The sequence below is a fragment of the Tauraco erythrolophus genome, chromosome 3 (assembly GCF_009769465.1).
Source record: "Tauraco erythrolophus isolate bTauEry1 chromosome 3, bTauEry1.pri, whole genome shotgun sequence".
NCBI classification, from domain to species: Eukaryota; Metazoa; Chordata; class Aves; order Musophagiformes; family Musophagidae; genus Tauraco; species Tauraco erythrolophus.
The window spans coordinates 45,339,652-45,361,979 of record NC_141467.1 but is presented as its reverse complement, the minus strand read 5'-3'; the positions used below and the strand labels follow the sequence as shown (position 1 = coordinate 45,361,979).

Below are 22,328 nucleotides of genomic sequence, written 5' to 3'. Positions count from 1 at the left end.
GAAAACTGCACCCTAGCATCATGGCAAGAGCTACTGAAACTAAGTAGTTGTGAGATACAAGGATGAAAGTCAACTTTATCCTACAGTTAAAAGTGCAGTGTAGCCAGGTACCCAGTGGATTAATGTCATTCATTCCCCAGGAGGCCCAGGAACTCCCCAGCTGGTCTCCACACTAATGAGACAATGTATTGATTCCAGATGAGGCCAACTTGAGACAAGGTCACCAGTACAACCAAGTGTTTCACTAATTGTCACGAAAGCTCTCCAGGTCAGATTTTCAAAGTCTTGAAGATTCCCCCCCTCCTGGTTTTGTGTAGATTGATCTACATAATTGTGTGCTTTGTTAACTGACATCCTAGGTGGAGGACGCAGCTGTCCCAGAAACTCCTTGAGGTTGTTCACGCTGCAAAATTGACCAAACAGTATGTAGACAAGGCACTTGGCCAATAGCCACTATAAGCTGTTTCTGCAGATGCAGAAACAGTCACATAGGACAGTCTACTGCACATAGTTAAGACAGGTGATCTTTTGTACTTAGCAGGGGTAGTGATGGATAATGTAAGTGCTGGAGCAGTCACAGGCCAGCTGGACACTGGGAGAAGCAAGAGGATAGGGAGTGGGGGGTAGCAAAAGGGTGTGTCTAACATGCCTGGGGGCTACCGACCCATCCTAGGACACCCCGGTGCCCCTGTGCAGCCTTTGCCACATGCAAAGAAGAGACAAATCCTGTGAGCTGCACCAAGAGGTTCCCACATCTGGCTCCAGACTGAGCGGATGACCATGCAGTATTGCTGGGGCAGAGCTGGGGCATTGCAGGGTGCTGCAGGACACAGACAACACTGCCCACGAAAACAGAAAACCGGAACAAATGGCAACATCAGAAGAATGTGTGCATGGGAACAGTAAGGGATAGCACACTAAAACAGAAAGAAGGAAGCATATATTAACTCCAATCCTACAGTAGTGCTCATCTCAGCAGCATAAGAGTTCACAGAATTATTTTTTTAATAATATTTACTAGAAACATGGCACTTTACATCTTCAGGGCACCGAATATACAATGATTATGCCTCACAACGTCCCGGTGAGGTAGGCATTAGATTACAGTTACTATTTGACATGTGGACAGAGGAAGAGAAGTGTGTAATCAATCCCGCACAATTAAGTTAATGAAATTGAGCTCACTTAAACATGGAGAGGCCCTCAGTGACTTGATTGAAAACCTAAGAGTGTGGCAGAGCTCATAAATTATCAGCCCCACTCTTTTACTCTAGTCAATTACAACGCTCAGGGTCCAACTCTGTTGCTTCCTCATATCCCTCTGCAAAAAACCACTTTTGTTAAACAAGGTACACACGCAGAGAGTTGTTACAAAGTGAGGGTTGTAATAGAAATAGAAAACCTCTTCAATTTAGCCTAAATTTGAACAAAATCATGAGACAGGTTTGCCTGCCCAGTCAAATTGAACAGTTCCAATGTTTTTATGACATCTCTGAGACGGCATTTCAGCCTTCAGCTATGAATAAGTATTTGCTTGACCTAAGAAAATCTAGGGAAAAAAAGTTTGGTAGACTGTGATCACTGTCTCAAAAATTACTCTTATTTTAGTGAAATTCTTCTACTGAAGTCTGAGGGACTCCTGAATAAGAGGAGGAAATTTGGAGTTTAACTCTAACTTTGCAGGTATTTGAAAAGCCCCTTAGTATACCAATTTCTCAAGTAAACTTCTCTTCTAGATTTTTTTTTTTCTGTTCTGAAAATGAAATAGAAGAGTTTCGTAAACTTTAACATAATAAAAAAATACTAGTTTTTAATATACAATTATTAATTTCATTTAATAACTTTCTTTCTACTGTAAATCAACTTTAAGAAAAAAGTACGCATGACAGTATGACTCCTGTGATTAACTCCTCTTCCCACAGCTCTGAATGATTCAGTCTCAACCTGCAAACCATCACAGCCCAGTCGAAGTCAATGCAGCCATCGTAATTCATTCAGACAGAGCACCTAATCCATCGATTCCATCATGTGCAGTATCGGCGATAATGGCCTGTCTCCAAGTTAAGAGATGATCACGACTGAAGCGGTCTGGGTCCACGTGCTCTGAAAACCAAAATACGTTGCCTTTCCCACTAGAGACATCTTCATGCTCATTTAATGGAAGGTTCAGTCAAATGGAATAATGGCTGTGCACTAAGATGGAAGAAGAATAAAGTAGTGGCTTTTGGAAGAAACCATCTTCATTTTGGGGGGGCAGGGTGGGGAAGAGTAACTGTTAACACTATTACCACTGGGCACACGAATTTCTCAGCTGAGATTCATTTTTCCTTTTGTAAATCAAAATTTTGTCACAACTACTCTCCCTCAAGGAACTTGAGCCTTGATGAATATACAGAATTTTAAAATCCACAGAACAATTGTAGTCTCCGGGGTTAAGGGGGAAGGTTGGGGGCTGAGAGAAAAAAAAGCTCAGAAGTGCACTTTGTATCTCCTGCCTCACAAAGGGTTAAAGTGCTAAGTTTGGTATATCCAAAAATTAAGCATCTTCCCTAGTCCTTTATCTTTTTAAATGAAACTTTATCTTTGGTTTCTTGTATCTTCTCTGTAATTTTATCCTTTGTTTCCTCCATCTTCTCTGTAATTTTATCCTTTGTTTCCTCCATCTTCTCTGTAATTTTATCCTTTGTTTCCTCCATCCTATCTTGTAGATATTCCTTTACTGGTGGTGGTGTGGACATGTAGCCATTCTTACGTAGATATTTAACAGTGATGGATGTTCCTCCCAAAGTCACAGTGTATCTGGCAGGAGTTGCAATCTTAAAGAAACCAAAGAACACACCGTATCAATAAAACGGGACAATATTATCTAGCAAAAAGTATTTTTAATGTTGAGAATTTATTTTGGCCAGTGTCAGATACTAAAAAGATCTTCTATTTAGAAGGAAATAAGCCAGTTTACAGTACATCCTCCAGAAACACGTACCTTTCACTTAACGTACCCTTTTGACAAAACAGGCTTTAGACTTAAACCTCCCTGTGCAGCTTGTGGGACAAGCACTGGGTGTCTCAGAATGCAATTCAGAACAGCCAATATGTGAACACTGAGTCACATAAGCAATGAGGAAATACTAACCATAGGATACGCTTTAAGTTCCAAAATTAACAAGGGTATAGGCTTTGGCTCCAAAACTTAGACTAGCACAGAGAAAACTAGAGCTAAGAGAAAGCTGGGTCAGCCAATCCAAGACACTATGAACCAGGTTTGCTGTTCTAGATAGACTAACCTGTTCTTTTGGAACCTCAGAGATAAAGCCTGCACCATCTTCCCTTTGCAACATGTTCTACTGCTTCTATATCTTGACTGTTTCTTCCAACACTGCCAGATCTCCTGGCAGCTATATTAAATTCTTTATACTTAACCACATTGATCTATTGGTGTCTTTTAGCACAGGAATATTTGGCAAGAGTAGTGCTTTCACGTTTTGTTTGGGAAAATAATCCCCTTTAAATAACAGATAAGCAGCACATCACGTTTGGAAACAAAAACTGATGAGTGGCATTCAAAGCGAATACAGCACTTTGGTTTAGCATGGTCTGACATGTTTGAAGTTTCCCAAACATGGACTGTGCACATTCAAAGCAAGAAAGAGAGAGACCCAAACCTGAATATAAGTAATTGATTCAAGTGGACAATGAAAGTGCTTGACAATGATGGAGAACTAAGGTAGGAAGACAAGCTAGTGAATCCTCTAGGATAAAAATAACTGTACTTTTACCTGGAAATCATGAGGTATTTAGACTTTACCTCTTTATCCCTGTTAATTATGTCAGGGATACAGAGGAATAACTTAACTGTAATTAAATCTCTGAGGGCAGACAATAATTCTACAGCAAATGAAGTTATTTCAGAAATACATACAGACTCCTTAAGAGAACACAGAGCCCCTACCAACTTGCATGTGACTATTTTTACTATAAAAAAAAATACTCAAGTATGTGTAACTATCAAAGAGAGAAAACAGCATTAATTCTTTCTGATATAAACAAACAAACCCTGTTTAGTTCACCAGGCAAGATTTAGAGCTTACTTACAAACTATAATTATACTTACTTTATACAACGCATATGCAGTCAGTGCATTTCCACTCTGGGAATTTTTCAGGATGTTTACTATGCTGTCTGGTAAGCCAATCAACTCTAGGAATGGAACAACATTCACTCCTCTATAAAAAAGAAAAAAAAAGGAAACCTGAATTGGAATTTGAAACCTGAACAGTGATTTACAGTACCATTTCCATTCTTTAACTCCATTATACAAATTGTAATTTGATAGCAAAGGGTTTTTTTTTTTCATTTAAGCACTATACTTACAGGATTTTTATTTCTGTACATATAGGTACATTGACATTCTTTTCAGCATTCCACCAAGAGGTGACTCATTTATATTATCCCTGTTGGGCTGAGCACCTACTCGCTTACCTGTGTCCCACTTTATGATGTTTGGAGGTAAGTAGATATAATGGTGGTAAGACAGCTATTTAAGTTCCAGTTGTGCAGGTTAAACTTCATGTTTTGTTTTGCCTAAAATTACTTTGTTTTCTTTTTTAAATTTCAGACTAAGCTGCAGCATGCCCAGAAGCACAGAATCCAGACTTCAGTGTCCTCCGTTCACTTTTAAATACATCAAACAAATGGAATGTGGCAAAAGAAAAGGAAGCAACATGTTGTATGGATAAGACTTCAGGGGGTTTGTGCCCAGTTATTCCACCTTGTTGATAAAAGGTGGCAAGATGGGTGGAGGGAGCTCCTATCAGAATTTCTTTCTATTTGAGAACCAGGGAAGCTAACAGCACAAAAGGAAAAAAAAGACGGTCCATCTTCACAATACAGTAGAAAGCTACATGCAGTTATAGAAGACCTGACTTCCCAATATTTAGAGATGTTGAATTATTAGTATCATTATATACTGCTCGTTCACAAGCCCTGGTCCTCATGGGGGATTTTAACCACCCTGATATCAGCTGGAAAAACAACACAGCGGGGAACTGTGTTCCTTCCAGAAGATTCATGGAATGCATTAACGATAACTTCCTTATCCAAGTGATAGAGGAACCAACGAGGAGAGGTGCCATGTTAGACCTCGTTCTCGTCAATAGGGAAGGGCTGGTAGGTAATGTTGAACTCGTGGGTAGCCTTGGCTGCAGTGACCATGAGATGGTGGAGTTTGAGATCCTAAGGGCAGCTAAGAGGGGGAAGCTCAGCAAGCTTGAAACCCTCGATTTCAGAAGAGCTGACTTTCGCCGCTTCAGGAACGTCCTTGGTAGTGTGCCATGGGATAAAGCCCTGGAAGGACTGGGAGCCCAAGATTGCTGGTTGACTTTCAAGGATCATCTCCTCCAAGTTCAAAGGCATTGCATCCCTAAAAGGAAGAAATCAGGCAAAACCACCAGGAGACCTATATGGATAAACAAAGAACTCCTGGCTAAAATCAAATACAAAAGGGGATTACATAAAGCATGGAAGCAGGGACTGGTAACCTGGGATGAGTACAAGGAAGTTGCTCGTGTACTCAGAGACCAGGTTAGAAAAGCTAAGGCCCTGACAGAGTCAAATCCGGCCAGAGATATTAGAAATAACAGAAAAGGATTTTATAGGTATGTGAGAGAAAAAAGGAAAATGAGAGAGAATGTGGGGCCTCTCCAGAAGGATACGGATGACCTGGTTGCTGAGGATATGGAGAAGGGTGAAATTTTCAACAACTTTTTTGCCTCAGTCTTCGCTGGCAACCACGTGAACCACACCACCCAAATCACAGAGGATGTTGGCTGGGTTTGGGAGAGTGAAGAACCACCCAGGGTAGAAGTAGATCAGGTCCGGGAACACCTAGAGAACCTGAAGGTGCACAAGTCCATGGGACCTGATGAGATACATCCAAGGGTCCTGAAGGAACTGGCGGCTGAAGTTGCTAGGCCACTAGCCATCATATCTGAGAGGTCCTGGAAGTCTGGTGAGGTTCCTACAGATTGGAAAAGGGCCAACATAACCCCCATCTTTAAAAAAGGGACCAAGGACAACCCGGGAAACTACAGACCAGTCAGCCTTACCTCTGTGCCAGGTAAAAATCATGGAACAGATTCTCATGGTAGCTGTACTAAGGCACATAAAAAATAACCAAGTGGTTGGTGACAGCCAACATGGCTTCACTAGGAGCAAGTCGTGCCTGACTAATTTAGTGGCCTTCTACGACAAAGCTACAGCGCTGGTTGACGTGGGTAAAGCAACGGATGTCGTTTTCCTGGACTTGTGCAAGGCGTTTGACACTGTCCCACATGACATCCTTGTCTCTAAAATGGAGAGACACGGATTTGACAGATGGACCACTCAGTGGATAAAGAACTGGCTGGATGGTTGCACTCAAAGAGTTGTGGTCAATGGTGCAATGTCTACATGGAGACCAGTGTCAAGCGGTGTCCCTCAGGGGTCTGTTCTGGGTCCAGTGCTGTTCAAGATCTTTGTCAGCGACATGGATGACAGCATTGAGTGCACCCTCAGTAAGTTTGCCGATGACACCAAGTTGTGAGGTGCTGTGGACTCACTTGAGGGAAGAGATACCATACAGAGGGACCTTAATAGCCTTGAGAAATGGGACAGTGCAAACCACATGAGCTTCAACAAGTCAAAATGCAAGGTCCTTCACCTGGGTCGGGCCAATCCTAGGCACAAATACAAACTGGGCACAGAGTGGGTTGAAAGTAGCCCTGAAGAGAAGGATTTGGGGGTGTTTATAGATAAGAAGCTCAACATGAGCTAGCAGTGCACTCATGCGGCCCAGAAGGCCAACCTCATCCTGGGATGTATCAAGAGAAGCGTGGTCAGCAGGTCAAGAAAGGCGATTCTCCCCCTCTACTCTGCTCTTGTGAGACCCCACCTCGAATACTGTGTCCAGTTCTGGTGTCCCCACCATAAGAGAGACATAGATTTGTTGGAGCGTGTTCAGAGGAGGGCCACAAAGATGATCCAGGGGCTGGTGCACCTCCGCTACAAGGACAGGTTGTGGGAGCTGGGATTATTCAGCCCTGAAAAAAGAAGACTTCAGGGGGACCTAATAGCTGCCTTCCAATACCTGAAGGGAACCTACGGGAAGGCTGGGGAGGAACTTTTTACAAGAGTGTCCACTGATAGGACAAGGGGAAATGGGTTTAAGTTGAAGGAGAACAGATTTAGATTAGATCTTAGGAAGAAATTCTTCAGTATGAGGGTGGTAAGACTTTGGAATAAATTGCCCAGAGAAGTTGTGGATGCCCCCTCCCTGGAGGTGTTCAAGGCCAGGTTGGAAGGAGCCTTGAGTAGCCTGATCTAGTTGAGAGGCGTCCCTGCCCATGACAGGGAGGTTGGATTAGATGATCTCTGAGGTCCCTTCCAGCCTATGCCATTCTATGATTCTATGATTATCTACTTCTACCTAATATTTTAAGCATTCTTCTGTGCACGTGATCACTTTTGCATCAGGAACAGTAACAGTCAGTAATTTACTAACAAACAGTTTCTAGAACCTACAATCTGAAGGCCTAACCCCAGAGCAGAAAATGGAGACCTACTAAGATCTGAAAGACAGCATTAACCATGTTATGTCATGAACAACCACTGTTTAGTCTCATATCATGAGAGTCACTCTGAAAGTTATTTTTTCACTTCAAGAGGGCGCTGCTCCTGTGGCATGACAAACTGAAGCTTTGTTACAATTAGTTTCTAGTTAAATATTTCAGTTGTTTTCATTTTTCAAATACCTGTTTCAGCAGCTAACTTAAGTGTTTCAAGAAAAGTAATCTTCACTCCATCTGAAATGTCTGGATGTAAGCATCACTCTGAATTCATCCAAAGCAAAATATTTTTATAGCTCAAGACCTTTATTCTTCTGACATGAGCTAAATTTAGAATGACATTTGGATCTATAGCTCCTAGAAAGGGCAATTATGCCAGCTGGTTAGAGTAACTAAAACAAACACTTTTGCGGTAAGGCATTCTGATGTCAAAGCCTCACCCTTGCCGCCACCAACTGTCGAACTGTCGTTGTTTCATGCTTTCTATTATTAAATATACAACACTAGCAATCCAGAGATAAACATTTACTCATATTTAGCAAGCCATTTGCAGATAGATAAAACCTCTTTCATCTGAACTAGCAGCTCACAGCTGATATAGTAGCTTTTTCCTAACAAATGTCGTTTTCCAGAACAGTATCTAGCACATGGTATAGCTGAAAGAAACTAAAATAAGAATACTTAATATTTTTTTTTTTTTTTAGCCACACAAACATTCAATTTCTAATTTTTAAAAAAGTCTGGCCTAAATTAGCAATTGTTTTAGTGGAAGGTAGGAAAGACAGGAAACAGAAATAAAAAAGGAGAAGATACATGACTTGTGAGGAGCTCAGACTGAGGTGAATGACGTGGAAGTCCAATGACGAGGGAGGACTGGGGATGAAGAGGGGAGAAAGTGGTGAAATACCCCTCAAGTCAAACAGCAAAAAACAGAACAGGTCTATAAAGATCTCACCTAGCAATTCATAATTCTGAATCCCTATCTTTACCTTGTGAGAGATTACTAACAATTTCAACGCTGTTTTACATCCGTGCATATTTTGGGGAGATGAGCATACCTTTGGGGAGGTACACAGCAATAACTGCATGCAATAGTACATACGTGACACTCTCACGAATCCTATATACTTTTGATACTGATCTTATGCTTCAGTTAACAATGTAGTTTAACTTCTCTATTACATGTAGAGGCACTTTAAAACATGTACTAATAATTTATATTTCACCTGTGAAAGTCAGTCTCAATTCAACAGCAATATTGAGCACTGCAACAAAATACCAACTTACTTCATGGCTGCATAGTAAAAGGATCCAAACCATACAGTGGAAGTCAGGAGATGCACTGGAATCATGACTTTCCCATACTGTTTAAAAGTTTTCTTGAATCTCTGAACGAGACTAATTGATTTGTCTTGTAATGGATCAGGATCTGAAGAATCTGACTCTACAGGGCTCTGCCTGGGCGTATCAGTGGCTGAAGTCAAAGGATTTCTCTCTTCCGGTACTTTGTGAGGAGTGTCTGCTGGCTGTGATGAAAAAGTACTTTGCTTTGAGGCAAAGCAGGCGGCACCCACATGAAAACATTGTTTGGGAGGGTCCAGTGCCAAAATCACTTTGCATCCAACATTAGACAACACCGATTGTCCTTTTAAGCACTGAAAGATAGTAGTGCGAGGCAAAACCAAACATGTCCCATGTGCCAGCTGAGATGCAGTATGTAACAGACTCCGTTGCATTTTGATGAAGTGTGGCTGAAGTTTCTATAAAGAGGAAACATGAAACAAATTGCATTTCAATAACCTGATTTCTATTTGCTTCAATGCCACTTGAAATTCTCAAATTTTAAATTGCTTTCTATTTTCCTACTTTAAAAGGTTTTCCTTATCTTGCCTTGCAGAAATTGTTACCTTCCAGAATTAAGCAAGTAATTTTAGATCTCACTTCCTTAGCATTGTGAACGAAAATGGCCCCTTCACTTAACACATTCTGCTCCTCACAGCTAAAACGCTCATTCTGCTGCCTAAAACCATTTTCAGATGTTTAGTACTATCTACTGCGTTTATCTGCATAACCTGGCACGGTTACTGAAAAGTTACCCTTGAAACTTCACTTCTAGTTTGAGTGATACTTTGGGCATACATAAATGTAGTATGAACTCACTGAAGTACAATTAAAAGTAATTTTTTGTGTCAGTACATTCTTACTTTTGGTATAATTTTTCATTTTAATGATTTTGAATACTTAACAGTTACTCCTGAAAGTTCAAAAGAACCATTGAGAGATTCCCCACAAAGAGAAAAAATTTTGTTTAGCATGTATAGACATCAAAAAAGTTTTTTTTTTTTCTGAAAAAAAAGCATGCTTTGAACTAGTGAATGAAATACTCTCTCCTTTCCTTTATACAATGACTACAAGTTGCAGAACTAATTTTCCTTCCTTCAAAAAAAGTGCCTCCAATTGATTTTATATAACAAATGACAGTTAAGTCAGTTATATTACAACTTCTGAATCTTTCTGACGCTTTTAATTACCATAACAGTTCTTGATCCAAACTAGAAAACGTTTAAGTTTCAATTAAACTCCACTTCATGTCTGCTTCCTCTTCACCTTTGCCTTAGATATACTTCAATTAAGAGTTTTCTGAAAATGATCAATATACCATAACAGAGCCAAAAGTTAAAAAAAAATTGAAGCCATACGTACCCTTTATTACTATCCAGATACGCAACAACGAAAGTATAGAGTCTGTATCTTCAAAAAGTTTCAAGTCTTCCACTAGTTCCCCACCTTTCAATTAGATGTCTTGAACATACTGATGACTTTGCTGAAGTAGAAAAAAAGGTGCATTTAGAGAAACGGCAACAACAGCAAACTAATATTATAAAGATTTTTGGTCAGCCTGAAATCTTGTTTACTGGAGAAGTTATTGGTATAAACTCCCCTTTGGACACTGACATGCTAATGGGAGATTTTTTTCCCCGTTAACTTAGAAGTTCATGAACTGTGAAATACTGTTTCCGAGTTTTATAACTCAAATGTATCTGTTGGAACATTCCTGCCTATATGTTATCTAGGTATTTTTATGTTATCATTGTGCTAGAATTAATTGCAATTACTAGAATTACAATATTTGATGTTGGGAAAAGACTGGAGGAATGGTTTCAAACTCCCTGGGAACCTCTACCTTGCATGTGAGGCACAGACACCCACTTTTGTTGGACTCACACTAAGAGGAGGTATTACATCAAGAGGGGAAAAGGGAACTCTTGTCTTTATGTAAGCAAGCAGTTACTCCTGTTGAGTAATGAACTTGGTGGGAGCCAAGAAGTACTGCTGCTCGCAGAGCAGTAAATCAGCTACAGGTACTGCCTCTCAACAAGTCTGTCTTTTCTAAGAATTCACTGGAATCAGCCATTGCTTGTGGTATCTCTGGTTTTATGAGAAGCAGAGATTCTTGCTGACTTCTTAGATCCAAATGCAATTGTTTCTCAAAACAAAAAGCAGTGAAAACACTCAGCAAAACTCAAGTGTTAAGATGGCATTCTGTCATATACTACCTACCTTACTGATTTATAGAAATTATAACAGGAGAAGATGACAACTGCATTGCTTGCCTGTTGCCACTTACACTCCTGAGGGATAACACTCTCCACAGAGGACCGTTTTCCCCTCTCACTAATAGTACACAACACTGAGCATCTGCCCTAAATAGATTTTCACAATATCCATCCAACAGACTCAGCAAGGGATGTCTATGCATCTCTGGGAATCTGGGAGCTCCTGAGTCAGACTTCTGCTGCTCATCTATTTTCTGTGGCTGGCATCCTATTGAAAAATACCAGTTCCAAACAAGCTTTGAAAATTGCCACCATACAGCATGGGGGAAACCATGCTCAGTACTCTGATTTTGGTTCATTAACAAGACTCTGCGTTCCAACAGCCTTGGAAGGAGATCATTCTTCTGCACAGAAGCAAGAAGAAACTGAACAAGTATTTTTGAATATTCCCATTCTATATAGTGTACATATAGTAGCATTTCTCAGAACACCATTTGTAGGTTTTGCTGTCCAGCATCTACTGACAGCACAAAAGTAACACTGTACCACACCTCTGATTGATTCACTGCAATGGCTGCAGGACATCAGGGTATGAAATGGGTTCCAGAGGGTGAGAATTCTCCTCAATGTGAAGAAGCGATGGGTCACTACTACGTGTTCGACACTCATTAGTCAGTAGCTAACATAGTTGTGATTAGTAAATGAGTTTCAAGGCCGCTGCTCACAGGCTTAGGTGCACCGTGTAAGACTTAAAAAATAGAATGTCACCTATGGCTTAAAAGCAGGGGAACTACCAGGGCCACTGACAAGACTTGCCATGCCAAATTTTTGTTCCTATATCCTCAAATGGACTTGGAACTCATTAAGCAAAGTGTTTTTCTCCATGATGCAAGACCTGACTGATCAAAAAGAAGGTTCTCTACCCATCTAGATAGATCCTGGAAAGGTCTTGAACCTTGTAAGCACAGATGATAGTATAGTTCTAGCTAATATTCTGTGAAACATCTTACTTTTTGCTTCTCCACTTTAAAAAAGCATTTTGCTAGATGCTTGATATATAAAAAAAGGCTTATATATGACAGTGCTTATGTTTGAGACAATAAAAGAAAACAGGTTTTTCAAAACAAGGTTGGAATTTTCCTAATGCTTCTACTGAGTTTCATAGGTACATGCTTTATTTTACTTATTTAGATGAACAAAGGACAGACTTTTGAAATGTCAGTAAGTTGAGGATTACGCTACTATCCAGCAGCACTACAAGACTAAATGGAGGAAGTACTATAATGGTTACAGCAGGATGTAGGAAAGGCAAGTGAATAAAATAACAGATTAATATAGCATACACTTCCTAAATTGATTTTAAAGAAATGAATATTGCTAAAGGGGGTGATGGGTGCAGCTGCTCAACTGTAATATTTTAACTACATTGCAAACAAATCTTAAACGGGACAGACAACTCAAAGTGCACACTAAATATGGTTAGAGGTCCAAAGAAATAGGAAACTGTAGTTGTTTCCTCCCTCTAAAACATGAGATGAATACAGAGAAATCAGTTCTTTATGATGCAATTAGTGAAAGGAAGTTCTTAGTACCTTGCATGCTCAACAGGCAGCAGGAGAAAGTGTGTCAGTCTATGCGTTTGAAACATAATTTTATTCTTTAAGCATAATACTTTTCTTAAAGAAATTACTAGAGGTATATAAGTGATACAATTGCCCCTGTAACTTTAGGTTGTAAGGAAGTCAGGACAGTAGTGACTTTTCAAAAGTTGTTCCTTCATTTGAGTGTATTTCATTTTTTTTATGCTGTTGCATGATGCTGCAAAGGCACAGAAAAGGACAGAAGCCAGAAGCTTCAGACACCAAGGTGGAAAAGCAGCTAGTCTGTGGCATAAGAATTTCAGGGAGGAGGGGTGGGGGCAGAAAGTGTTTTAAAGCATCTTAGATTTCTACTCTAGCTTTCTCTTAAAAATGCCACAAGGAAAAACAAAACAAAAACCAGTGATGCCCAAGGACAAACGTCATAGCTGTTCTCTGCTGTAAGAATCCCATGTGGCCAGTGACTGAATAGATGCTAGTAGGACAGACTATGAAATGATACATAAACACTTCTGGAATAAGGTCTCCTCTTCAGTGCTGTCATATTCTGGCTAACTATTGAGTAGTATCTACAGCTGGCTGTAAACTGAGCTGAAGAGATCTTGGCTGTTCAGGACATACTCCTGGTTGGGATTCTTGGACATCCATTTAGTTCCTGAAGGCACGTCTGCCTCATGGCAAGCTATTAACAAGCTCTCGGATGTAAAGGGAGTGCTCTAGTGGCCTCTTGAGGAAAAGCATAGATCAGCTTCTCATTAGAGCGCTAGCGGTTTTGTTTAGCTAACTTTTGTACTTCTGTTATAATTTGAATCAGCTTTGGCATAAACCTGATGTACTGCAGGAGCACCTTATCTCTCGCATTTGCTCTGGTAAATCCTTGCCTTCCAGTGATTACTAGGAAGCAGAGATTAGACTTGCTTTTGTTCCTGAGGAAAACAAAAGTTCAGGATCTTTTAATGTCACAGAGTTGGTCTATGTGACTACCACAAATTCATGGTTTTGGATGTTTGCTAACATTTTATGTGAAAAAGAAACAGGGGATTATTGAAAAACACAGAAGTAACAAGCCAGGCCAATATACATACAGCAAAGGCTGCTGTGGATATCTGCTGTTGGAAAGAGAAATCATGCCAGAGATGCTGTCAGATGAAACTTTCATCAGGATAACTTGTATAAAAACAGTTACTCTGTTACAATTAACTTTTTTCGAGCTACCACAGAAATTAAAATACAAGAATGGGGGTGAGCAAAAACTTTGGTGTAGGTTCTTTTGCAAAAGAGGTCAGAAAGCATCTGAGGGAATCGCGGGTGTAGCATATGTAGACTACGCTAGTTTATCTTCTCAGTTCTACCAGAAACACTCTGGACACAATATGTAAATACAGATGAATTTAAAGCATTTTTACTTGTTCTGTTACTGTTTAAAAAAAGAACATTAATTATACCACAGGAGAGTTTCCAATGAAAATCCATCAGCTTTTCCACTCCCAAGGCACCCTTCTATGAAATCAGAGAATTAATTTACATTCTTGTCATTTTTAGTGTAAAATCAAGCAAACTTTGAGGGCTGTGCGTTGTTTATACCAAAGAATTTTGAAAGGACACAAACCAAATTTTCAGAAATCCTTTCCAGCTCACCTTTCAGATTGCATAAAAATCAAATGTACCTCATCCAAACAGCTCAGTTGAATAAAAACCCCCACTGCATTGCTTACATTTTTAGCAAATATAACTTAAAAAACATCAAAACTTGTTTTCAGATTTAAATGGTTCAAGAACTTATTGACAGTATATATATAAAAGCTGGAAACACATTTTAAAATCACTGTAATAATACTGCAATACATGAAAAGCATCATTGTTTTTCCTAAACTCAATATAAAATATAACTCTAAACCTCCCAGTAACTGCAATGGTTCAGCATAGCATGCAGTCACTATCCATGGATAGGAAAACTGCAGTATATAGGGACTTATTATTCTTTGTATTAGTACTTTATACTAGTGTATAAAGAGCATTTAGAATCTGTATTTTGACCTTTACTACTTTTGCAGTGTCCCTGATACAATCTGTTATACATTCTAAACTAAGAAACTTGGTTATAATTTGAAGTTCAGGCACCACTAGCTGTCTAATCTTGTCTACCATTTTGGGGTAGGCTGTCTAAAAAAATCTAACACCATATTGTAGACTAAAGTGAGTGATGCAAAATAAGTCATGGTGAAATTTATTAAAATCTTGGTAAAAAATCATCATGTTAAAACAAATGAAAGAGTAAACTCTTATAGACAAATTACCCTAAAACATTAGCCCTATCCCACCTCCATCATATCTAATTTCTCTATTATCTTCACTTAGTAAATACTATGCTGTAATTTTTATATTGATCATATTACTACGGTTCAATACTGATGTAAGTGGAGATGAGCCAACAACTTTATAACCCTTATTTTATCTAAACTACTCTTATTGCTAAAACAAACTTAGTAAAGTCAAGAAAGTAGAATAAACCCTCACAGGGTCCTTACATACACAGTCTTCACTATTACAATCTTCTGATACTTAAGAATTAGCACAACAAAAAGTAGCTTTAGGAAGAATAAAAGTACTTGTAGTCATTTATAAAGTCTTAACGTTGGATTCGGAAGACAAAGCAGAAGGACCTAATGCAATGCCTGTGTGTTGAGTTATAGATCTGGAATGCTAAACAGGAGGCTTAACAGCTGATCTGGATCCAGTCAATATGACAGTGGTATCCCCATTTTCCTTCATGTTGGAAGATATTAGATCTTAAGTTTGCACACAGCTAAACATTATATAAAAGTGTGAATGTTCTCTCTCTAATTCTTCGAAAATAAAGTATCGCAATCATTTTACTGCTTTCCGCTCTTCAGAACTACGTTTATAACTGGTGCTATTCCACCTTTTAACTCCGTTTCCCAGAGACGCTGGGTTCCTTCCTTCAGAAGTTTCATTCTGCCCTCTAGCGAATTTTTACGTAAGTACACCTCTCATACTAACACTACAAAAGGTCTCTTTCCACAATTCCTTCCAACAAATGTAAATTGGCTGGATCATCTTCTATGTTGGTTCCAGAGCCCCTCAAAATAACAGGTACATGTCAAGGGAAGGGGAAAAAACCCTGCCTTTTAAAAGTGCTACCTGATTTGATTTTTTTGTCTATTTCTCACTCCATAGACACACATCTGCAATAAGCAACTTAGAGCTAAGTGATGCTTTCAGACGTTAACTAAGCTTAAAAATAGGCATATATGTCTACGCTAAAAAGGTTAAAAAAGCCCTTAGTTAGTTCAAAGCAGGGATTGTAGTCGTCTGCTTATTATTTTGCCCTTCTGCACATCACCTTTCACTTTAAGCTACAGATCAAAATAAGATCTAATTCTCTGTCCTTTTTTATTCCACTCTTTCATAACAACTTTCCCAAGCAACCCCTAATAGCCTCTTTTGTCCTTGTATCTCCCAAGGTATCACTAGTCCATTCCCCTCAACACACTTGTGTTTTCTGTCAGGTTTTCAACCAGAGGTACGGGGGGAATCTGTGTGTGTGCACGTGGTGGTGTGGTTTACGAAGGAGTGGGAAGTTTCTACTAAATAACTAAAAGGGGCTGCAAAAGGTAATTCACATAAGCAAACCTCATGTCAGCAGTCTCCTGCATGAGGCTTTGAACTCCCTCAGAAAAAAAACCCAGAACTGAACTGGTGAGGGGTTAGATGCTAAAACACAAACAAATAAATAAATATACAGAGCAGTTTTTTACATTTCACCAAAACATCGTTTGATAATCTCTTAGGATCTCCCCTCACATTAGTTCACTGAACTTTTAATTGGCAGATTTCTCACCTCTTTCAACTTTCACAGAGTGCCTCAAGACTTCTGACTCTATGCCTTAACACACGAGAGAAGGCATTAGAAACACGACTATAAGTTCTGAACTATGTTCAGGGTTCAGGCTTTCTTTTGCAAATTTCTGCTGCCTCTCTTCAGAGTTCAGAGCTGCTGTGCGTGTCTCTCTGCTAACAGAGCCATCAACGGCAACAAAAAGGCTGCAGACGAAACTGAACTCCAGCTTGCTCAAGACTTCTTGCTATTCATAATTTGGATTCTAGTAGCAAAGCTCATTTTTAAGTTCATAATATTTCTGGTCACTCAGGACTTCGCTGACATATACAATTTAGATTAAAATATTTAATTTAAACAGCTCTTGGAGTTATAATCAAATATTTATTCCTGAAAGGTCTAATGGAACAACCGGAGACACACTGCAGATACTATAACTTTCACTAAAACAAATGGTGCTAACCCAAATAAAGTTCAACCTTTTTTGACTAGACCACAGAACAAGAGCTTAGGTATTCAACTGCTTTCTCTTGACTAATTATAAAAGGCATTTATTAGGAATATGCTTAAACGTAGATCTCAACATCAACTTTGTACAGCCTTCTGCCTCATCTTGCACTGTGACTACCAAAACCGTTCCTTTTCTAGCCTTGATTAATGCCATTTTTGCCACCTTGGATCCATGCAGGTCTTGTCTCATCGTTCTGTGCCTCTTCCCTCCATAACCCAAACGTAATCAACAGTACTGGCTGTAATAATATTTTAAATGCAAATTATATTACGTAACAATTTTACAAAACACTTAAAACAACAACCCCCACCAAGTAACCAGGCTTTTACTCATCAAATTGACTCAAAGTGCTTCTAAGACTATCAAAAAACCATATCAAGGAACAACTCTGGAGCCTTACAATTAGAAATAAAGTAGGAATAAATGTAAACTAGCCCCAAATTGAAAAAAAAACACTAAACACCAAAACCAACAGCTTCAATAAGAACAGAATTCAAGTAGAAGCATTAGATTCAAGATTTTTTTCTTTTATTCTCTCACCACATTTATTTCACATTTTCGAACACTGAAAAGCTGTCATTTTTCCCAGGAAAAAAAAATACAGAACATTCGTCTTTCAGCAGAGTTACTTTTGGCAGACATTCACTTCCAGTATAAGTCTTTTCTAAATATTCAAAGTAAGTGTTGAATTCCCTGTTGTGAATTCAAACTTGTCCATATGGGGAAATATGTGTAGTATCAATCAGAATATCTTGAAAAATTATGTGTGAAGAGGCTGATCATAACATTTACAGAACACATACATGCTCAAAACCACGCTCTTCATCTCATTTTTAGCAAATGAGTCTCTATAAATGAATGTGAACTGTTCTTATGGAAGAAGTATTGTTTTTATTAAGGTCTTGATATCTGAGTAGATAAACTTTCTTGCCCACTATTCAATTTAACACCTTACACCGCATCTTTTGCGTACAGGATATGATTGCTGATGTTGCTAGCCATGCAAACAAAAAACCAACACTATCTACAAGCATTTGAAAGAGTCCATCAGACTCAGAGCTGTGTCTTTACACCAGAAGGAACTCTGATGGGACTTCAGTAATAATAACGCTCCTGCTCGGTCTGAAGTAGTGGATTTAATACATTGCTCTATTCAGACTGAGAAAGGAACCCTGTGGACTGCAGCACTGCAACCTTTGAAAGCACACTGCATTCTATGAGATGTGATCAACAAACCCCAAGGCTTGTGTTTCAGAAACAGAAACATTCCTCCCTCAGAAAGTACTATTCTATAGCCTGAGACTGCAGGAAGCAAACGAAATCATCTAATTTTAACATCAGTAATATCAGCTTTTCAATCCACAAAATATTAAGAGCAAATAGTTAACTGACTGGCGCACATTGGGGCTAAGCAATACCATTACAGTTAAAGATAAGCCCCCTCAGGTTCTACTCAACTCTTCCACCAGCCACTTTTGGAAGAGACTTATAGAACCGCTGTAAAGCCACTCACGTATTTTTATTTAGAACTAGCAAAATCCATCCATTTGAAAAGGCTACTGCTGTGTTTTATAATTTGTTCACGAGCACCTGACTGTGTTAACTCCCATTCCCTTCTCTCATCCCACTCCGCAAGGACAGGCTACACAAGTTCTAGAGAGCTGCAAGGAATCATGGCTACGACACTCTACAAGGCCACTATCACAGCCGTGCAACTTGCTTTATTTATGTATGAGCTGTTACACATGGTCAAGGTCAGTTTTTGGACAAGATCAAATAGCAGAGTCATGGAATTAAAATTTACAGCCCAGCTAAGTGGCACTTTCATTTCCCGATGTGCCCAGAGTAACACCTAGTTTTACCATTCGGATGTCTTTGTTTAGAAGGAGCAGTGTGTCATGTCTGGAAACATAACAAAAAAATTTTGGTTTTTGTTGAATCATACAAGGGGTAGCTAGTTTGAAGATGATGCCAAGACAACTGAGTGATGGAAGGCACTGGGGTAAAAGGATTGGAGCTGTTAAGAGGAAATACAAAGTTCATGAGAACGCAGATCATTACCATTTGCGCTGCAGAAGCCTTGACACCAACCAGGGTAAAGCCTATTGTATAATCCCAGTGCTTTAAAGGAGAAATGACTTCTGTCCTTCACTGCTAACTTACTAAGACAGACAAAAGGTGGGAGGACTGACATAACTAGGTGCACCAATCTGACCTACTAACACCTGGTTAAACCATAGATTGTCCTGACAGTTCAAAGCAATGCATTCTTGACTTAATATGACATATTATAAGTCCAAAGTATGTTGGACTTAACACACCTGTACTGGTACCTTCAAGACCAACTGACTTTAGGAAGGTATCATCACAATAGATCTGAATAATAACTTTCACCTCTTACTGTAATTTTATTCTAATGACAGGGACATGAAGAATAACCTGCATTTTTTACAGGTATCATGATCCAAGACTTAAAAATTAAGAAAAAGTCCTTTAACTTGAGCAATATTCTTTTTTGTTGTTGTTATTGCCATACTGCACGATCCATTTGCCTCAAGTCAAAGAATCTACTAGAGGTACTTCACAGTCATTAAGAATTCCTGACCCTGAGGTGATTCTTGATCTAAAGTGATGGAACTAGGTAGTTACCTATCAGAATAACCAGGTAAAATCCTTACGCTCTATTGTGATATCTTACTGTCCAGGAAGGCTTCAATCATGTTTTGGGCTCAGGCCTCTGTTCTTCTAGTTGTTTTATTTCATTCTTAATACTGAAATATTGCTGATTGATGCTGAATTTGCTTCAGCATCTAATTTTAAAAATAAGTTCAAACTTCAGCTATCTGGGTTAGCAATGTACCAACATCGACAAGAACTATGTTGGGTCTTCTTCCCAATCTGCAAAACTAACTGACTGCAGGTAATGTCGCAGATTCAACTAGCAGTTTTAAATTTTAAAAGATCAGTGATCTTTCTGCTTTTGCCATTGAATTTGTTGTGGCATTGTCTTCAAGACCAGTACAGATCCTGAAGTGTGTCAAGACACAAACTGAGGGCTGTTATGTGAGATAAGGGGACATCAAGAACTCCCTGTCTTGCAAAAATAGACTTCAGTTTCTTTGTGATGTCTACAAGGATACGCAGAGCTAGGTCAGTTTAGCTGCAGAAAGGATCATCGACAGCAGGAGAATTACACAGATCCTTTTAAAAACCAAAAACAGATTAAACCTTTTCTTATCAGCTGCTACAGTCTGTGAAGTACATCTGTAGATAGTCATGCTAGACAAACCTTTAACTTCTTACATTCCTTACATGCTCTTTAACAGTCTGAATTTGCCTACTTAGTTTTTGGTACATGCAAGCCACCTGATATCCACCTACACAAATCATCAAATGTTTTTGTGGCTTTTTTTTTTTTCCTCTCCTTGATGGAAGTGCTTCTCAAGCAGTGAGTGTAACTCAATAATGCTGCCATGGAGTCCAGTCATACCCCTTTTACCTTAAACAGTCCTTGAACAGAAAAGGAGATAAACACCTGCTGTCAGCCCCATAGGAGGAGACGGATAGTGGGGACACATTATCCTCTGTGCATGTATTTCCCACACAGAAGCAGCTGCAAGTCAAATAAGCTAGCAGCACAGGCGGCAAGACACATTCCAAATGAGAAACCTGTTCCCTATCTCTTCCTAAAGTAGCAAAACTTTGGCAAATCATTTCATGCTTATATTTGTAACAGCAGTAACATCCTGGGATTTAAATAAACTGAAGAACGCTTTCAGTTTAAGAACTAGTTTTGGTAAGGAATTCTAGAACATTTCACGTACTACTGTCCAAATTCATGTTTCTCTTTTGGGCCAGCTTGTAGAAGGCATTTCAGAAATGGACATAAATGAGGCTGAACGCATGGTTTCTAATATCTGACATAAAGCCACATTTGACTTAACAGCCTTAAAAATTTTTATGACTTCTCAGTCTGACTCTCTGGATAATTCCCATAGTTAATTACCAGAAGCAGATTACTAATGAGAACCATAACTCCATGCAACTTTGCCAAGAGGGCTGTGCCTCATTCATTCAGCCAGCCAGTGCCTCTTACAGATTCAAGAGACCTTCAAAGCTAGTCCATACAAAATGTAAGAGAAGAAAAAAGTGTTGAAAGCTCAAGATGAGCAAGAAAACATGATTTTACCAGTGAACAGGCAAGCGGAGCAGAAGTCAGATTTCTCAAGTTTGAGATTCTTCTCCTGAGGGAAGGAAGTCAGCCCTTTGCTCGTACTCGTCACGTGCCACGAGCGAGTGGCCAAAAGCCGCGCAAAGCATTTATTGAAGAAAATACCTGTGTAGACACTTCGAGTAGTCGAAATAAAGTCAAGACACGCAGGATCAGTTGCCTCGGGAGAGAAACATCCTAAGGAGCACAACCTAACCGCGGCCCTTTAACGGTACAACTGTCAAGAGATTCGCGGCCGACATTTTTCACGCCAGACAAAACAGCCTCAGAGTTAGCAACAAAATAATAAAAAAAAAACCAAACCCAGAGGAAGACAGGGACCCCCGAGGAGGCATTCCGCCGCGGCGCCTCCGAGCGGACCGCCCTCCGCGGCCGCAGGTCAGGCAGCCCGATCCCCCAGGGCTGCGACAGCCAAACCCGCCGGGGGCGGCGGCCCCTGTGCGCAGAGGGGAGCCCGCCCGACGGCCGCAGGCCCTGCCGCTCCCCGCCAGCCGCCGCCGCCGCCCTCCGCGCAGCAGCGGCCCCACTCGCTCCCCTCGCGGCTGCTGCCCGCCCTAGGGGGCTCCGGGAGGCGCCCGCTGCCCTCCTCCGCCCGCTCCCGAGCGGCAGCCCCTCCCCCGCAGCCGCGCCAAGCGGGTACCTCGTGGCCGAGCCGCCGCTCCTCCTCACGGGCCCAGAGACGTGGAGACAGACGCGCTGGGTGGCGGCTGACCGGCTCCCGTCACCTCCCCCCGCCCGCCCCGCGCGCGCCACAGGGCAACGTGCAGCAGCGCCCGTCCGCACCATCACCTTGAGGCCCGGCAGCGCCGACCGCGCAGGCGCGCCCCGCTCGCTCCCTCGCACGGCCTCCTGGGGCCCGTAGTCCGCTCTTTCCGAGGCCCGAACCGGGCGTGGAGCCCCGTCGCGTTTCACGCCTGCGCAGCGCTGCCTTAACTCCCTCCCCGCCTCTACGGACATGACGCCACCGTTCC

The 22,328-nt window shown here is 40.5% G+C and overlaps 1 protein-coding gene across 1 annotated transcript; it reads right to left on the bottom strand.

Annotated features, from left to right (window-relative positions):
* Window positions 1-981: 981 nt before the first annotated feature.
* MIMS1 (mitochondrial inner membrane scaffold 1) lies at window positions 982-22,118 on the bottom strand. Its single transcript, XM_086608545.1, has 5 exons — window positions 21,998-22,118; window positions 10,305-10,425; window positions 8,889-9,361; window positions 4,112-4,223; window positions 982-2,816 (listed from the first exon to the last, which is right to left on the bottom strand). Exons 3-5 carry the CDS (start codon window positions 9,335-9,337, stop codon window positions 2,550-2,552), a joined length of 828 nt encoding a protein of 275 aa, XP_086464671.1. The 5' UTR covers window positions 9,338-9,361; window positions 10,305-10,425; window positions 21,998-22,118; the 3' UTR covers window positions 982-2,549.
* Between the last annotated feature and the right edge of the window lie 210 nt (window positions 22,119-22,328).

Bases quoted from the DNA above. Each gene is read 5' to 3' on its own strand.
- MIMS1 (XM_086608545.1), bottom strand. From the start codon at position 9,337: ATGCAACGGAGTCTGTTACATACTGCATCTCAGCTGGCACATGGGACA. The intron at 4,224-8,888 runs GTAAGTTGGTAT...TCTTTTTTATAG, and splicing joins TTTTACTATGCAGCCATGAA to AGGAGTGAATGTTGTTCCAT. The intron at 2,817-4,111 runs GTAAGTATAATT...GGTTTCTTTAAG, and splicing joins CTGCATATGCGTTGTATAAA to ATTGCAACTCCTGCCAGATA.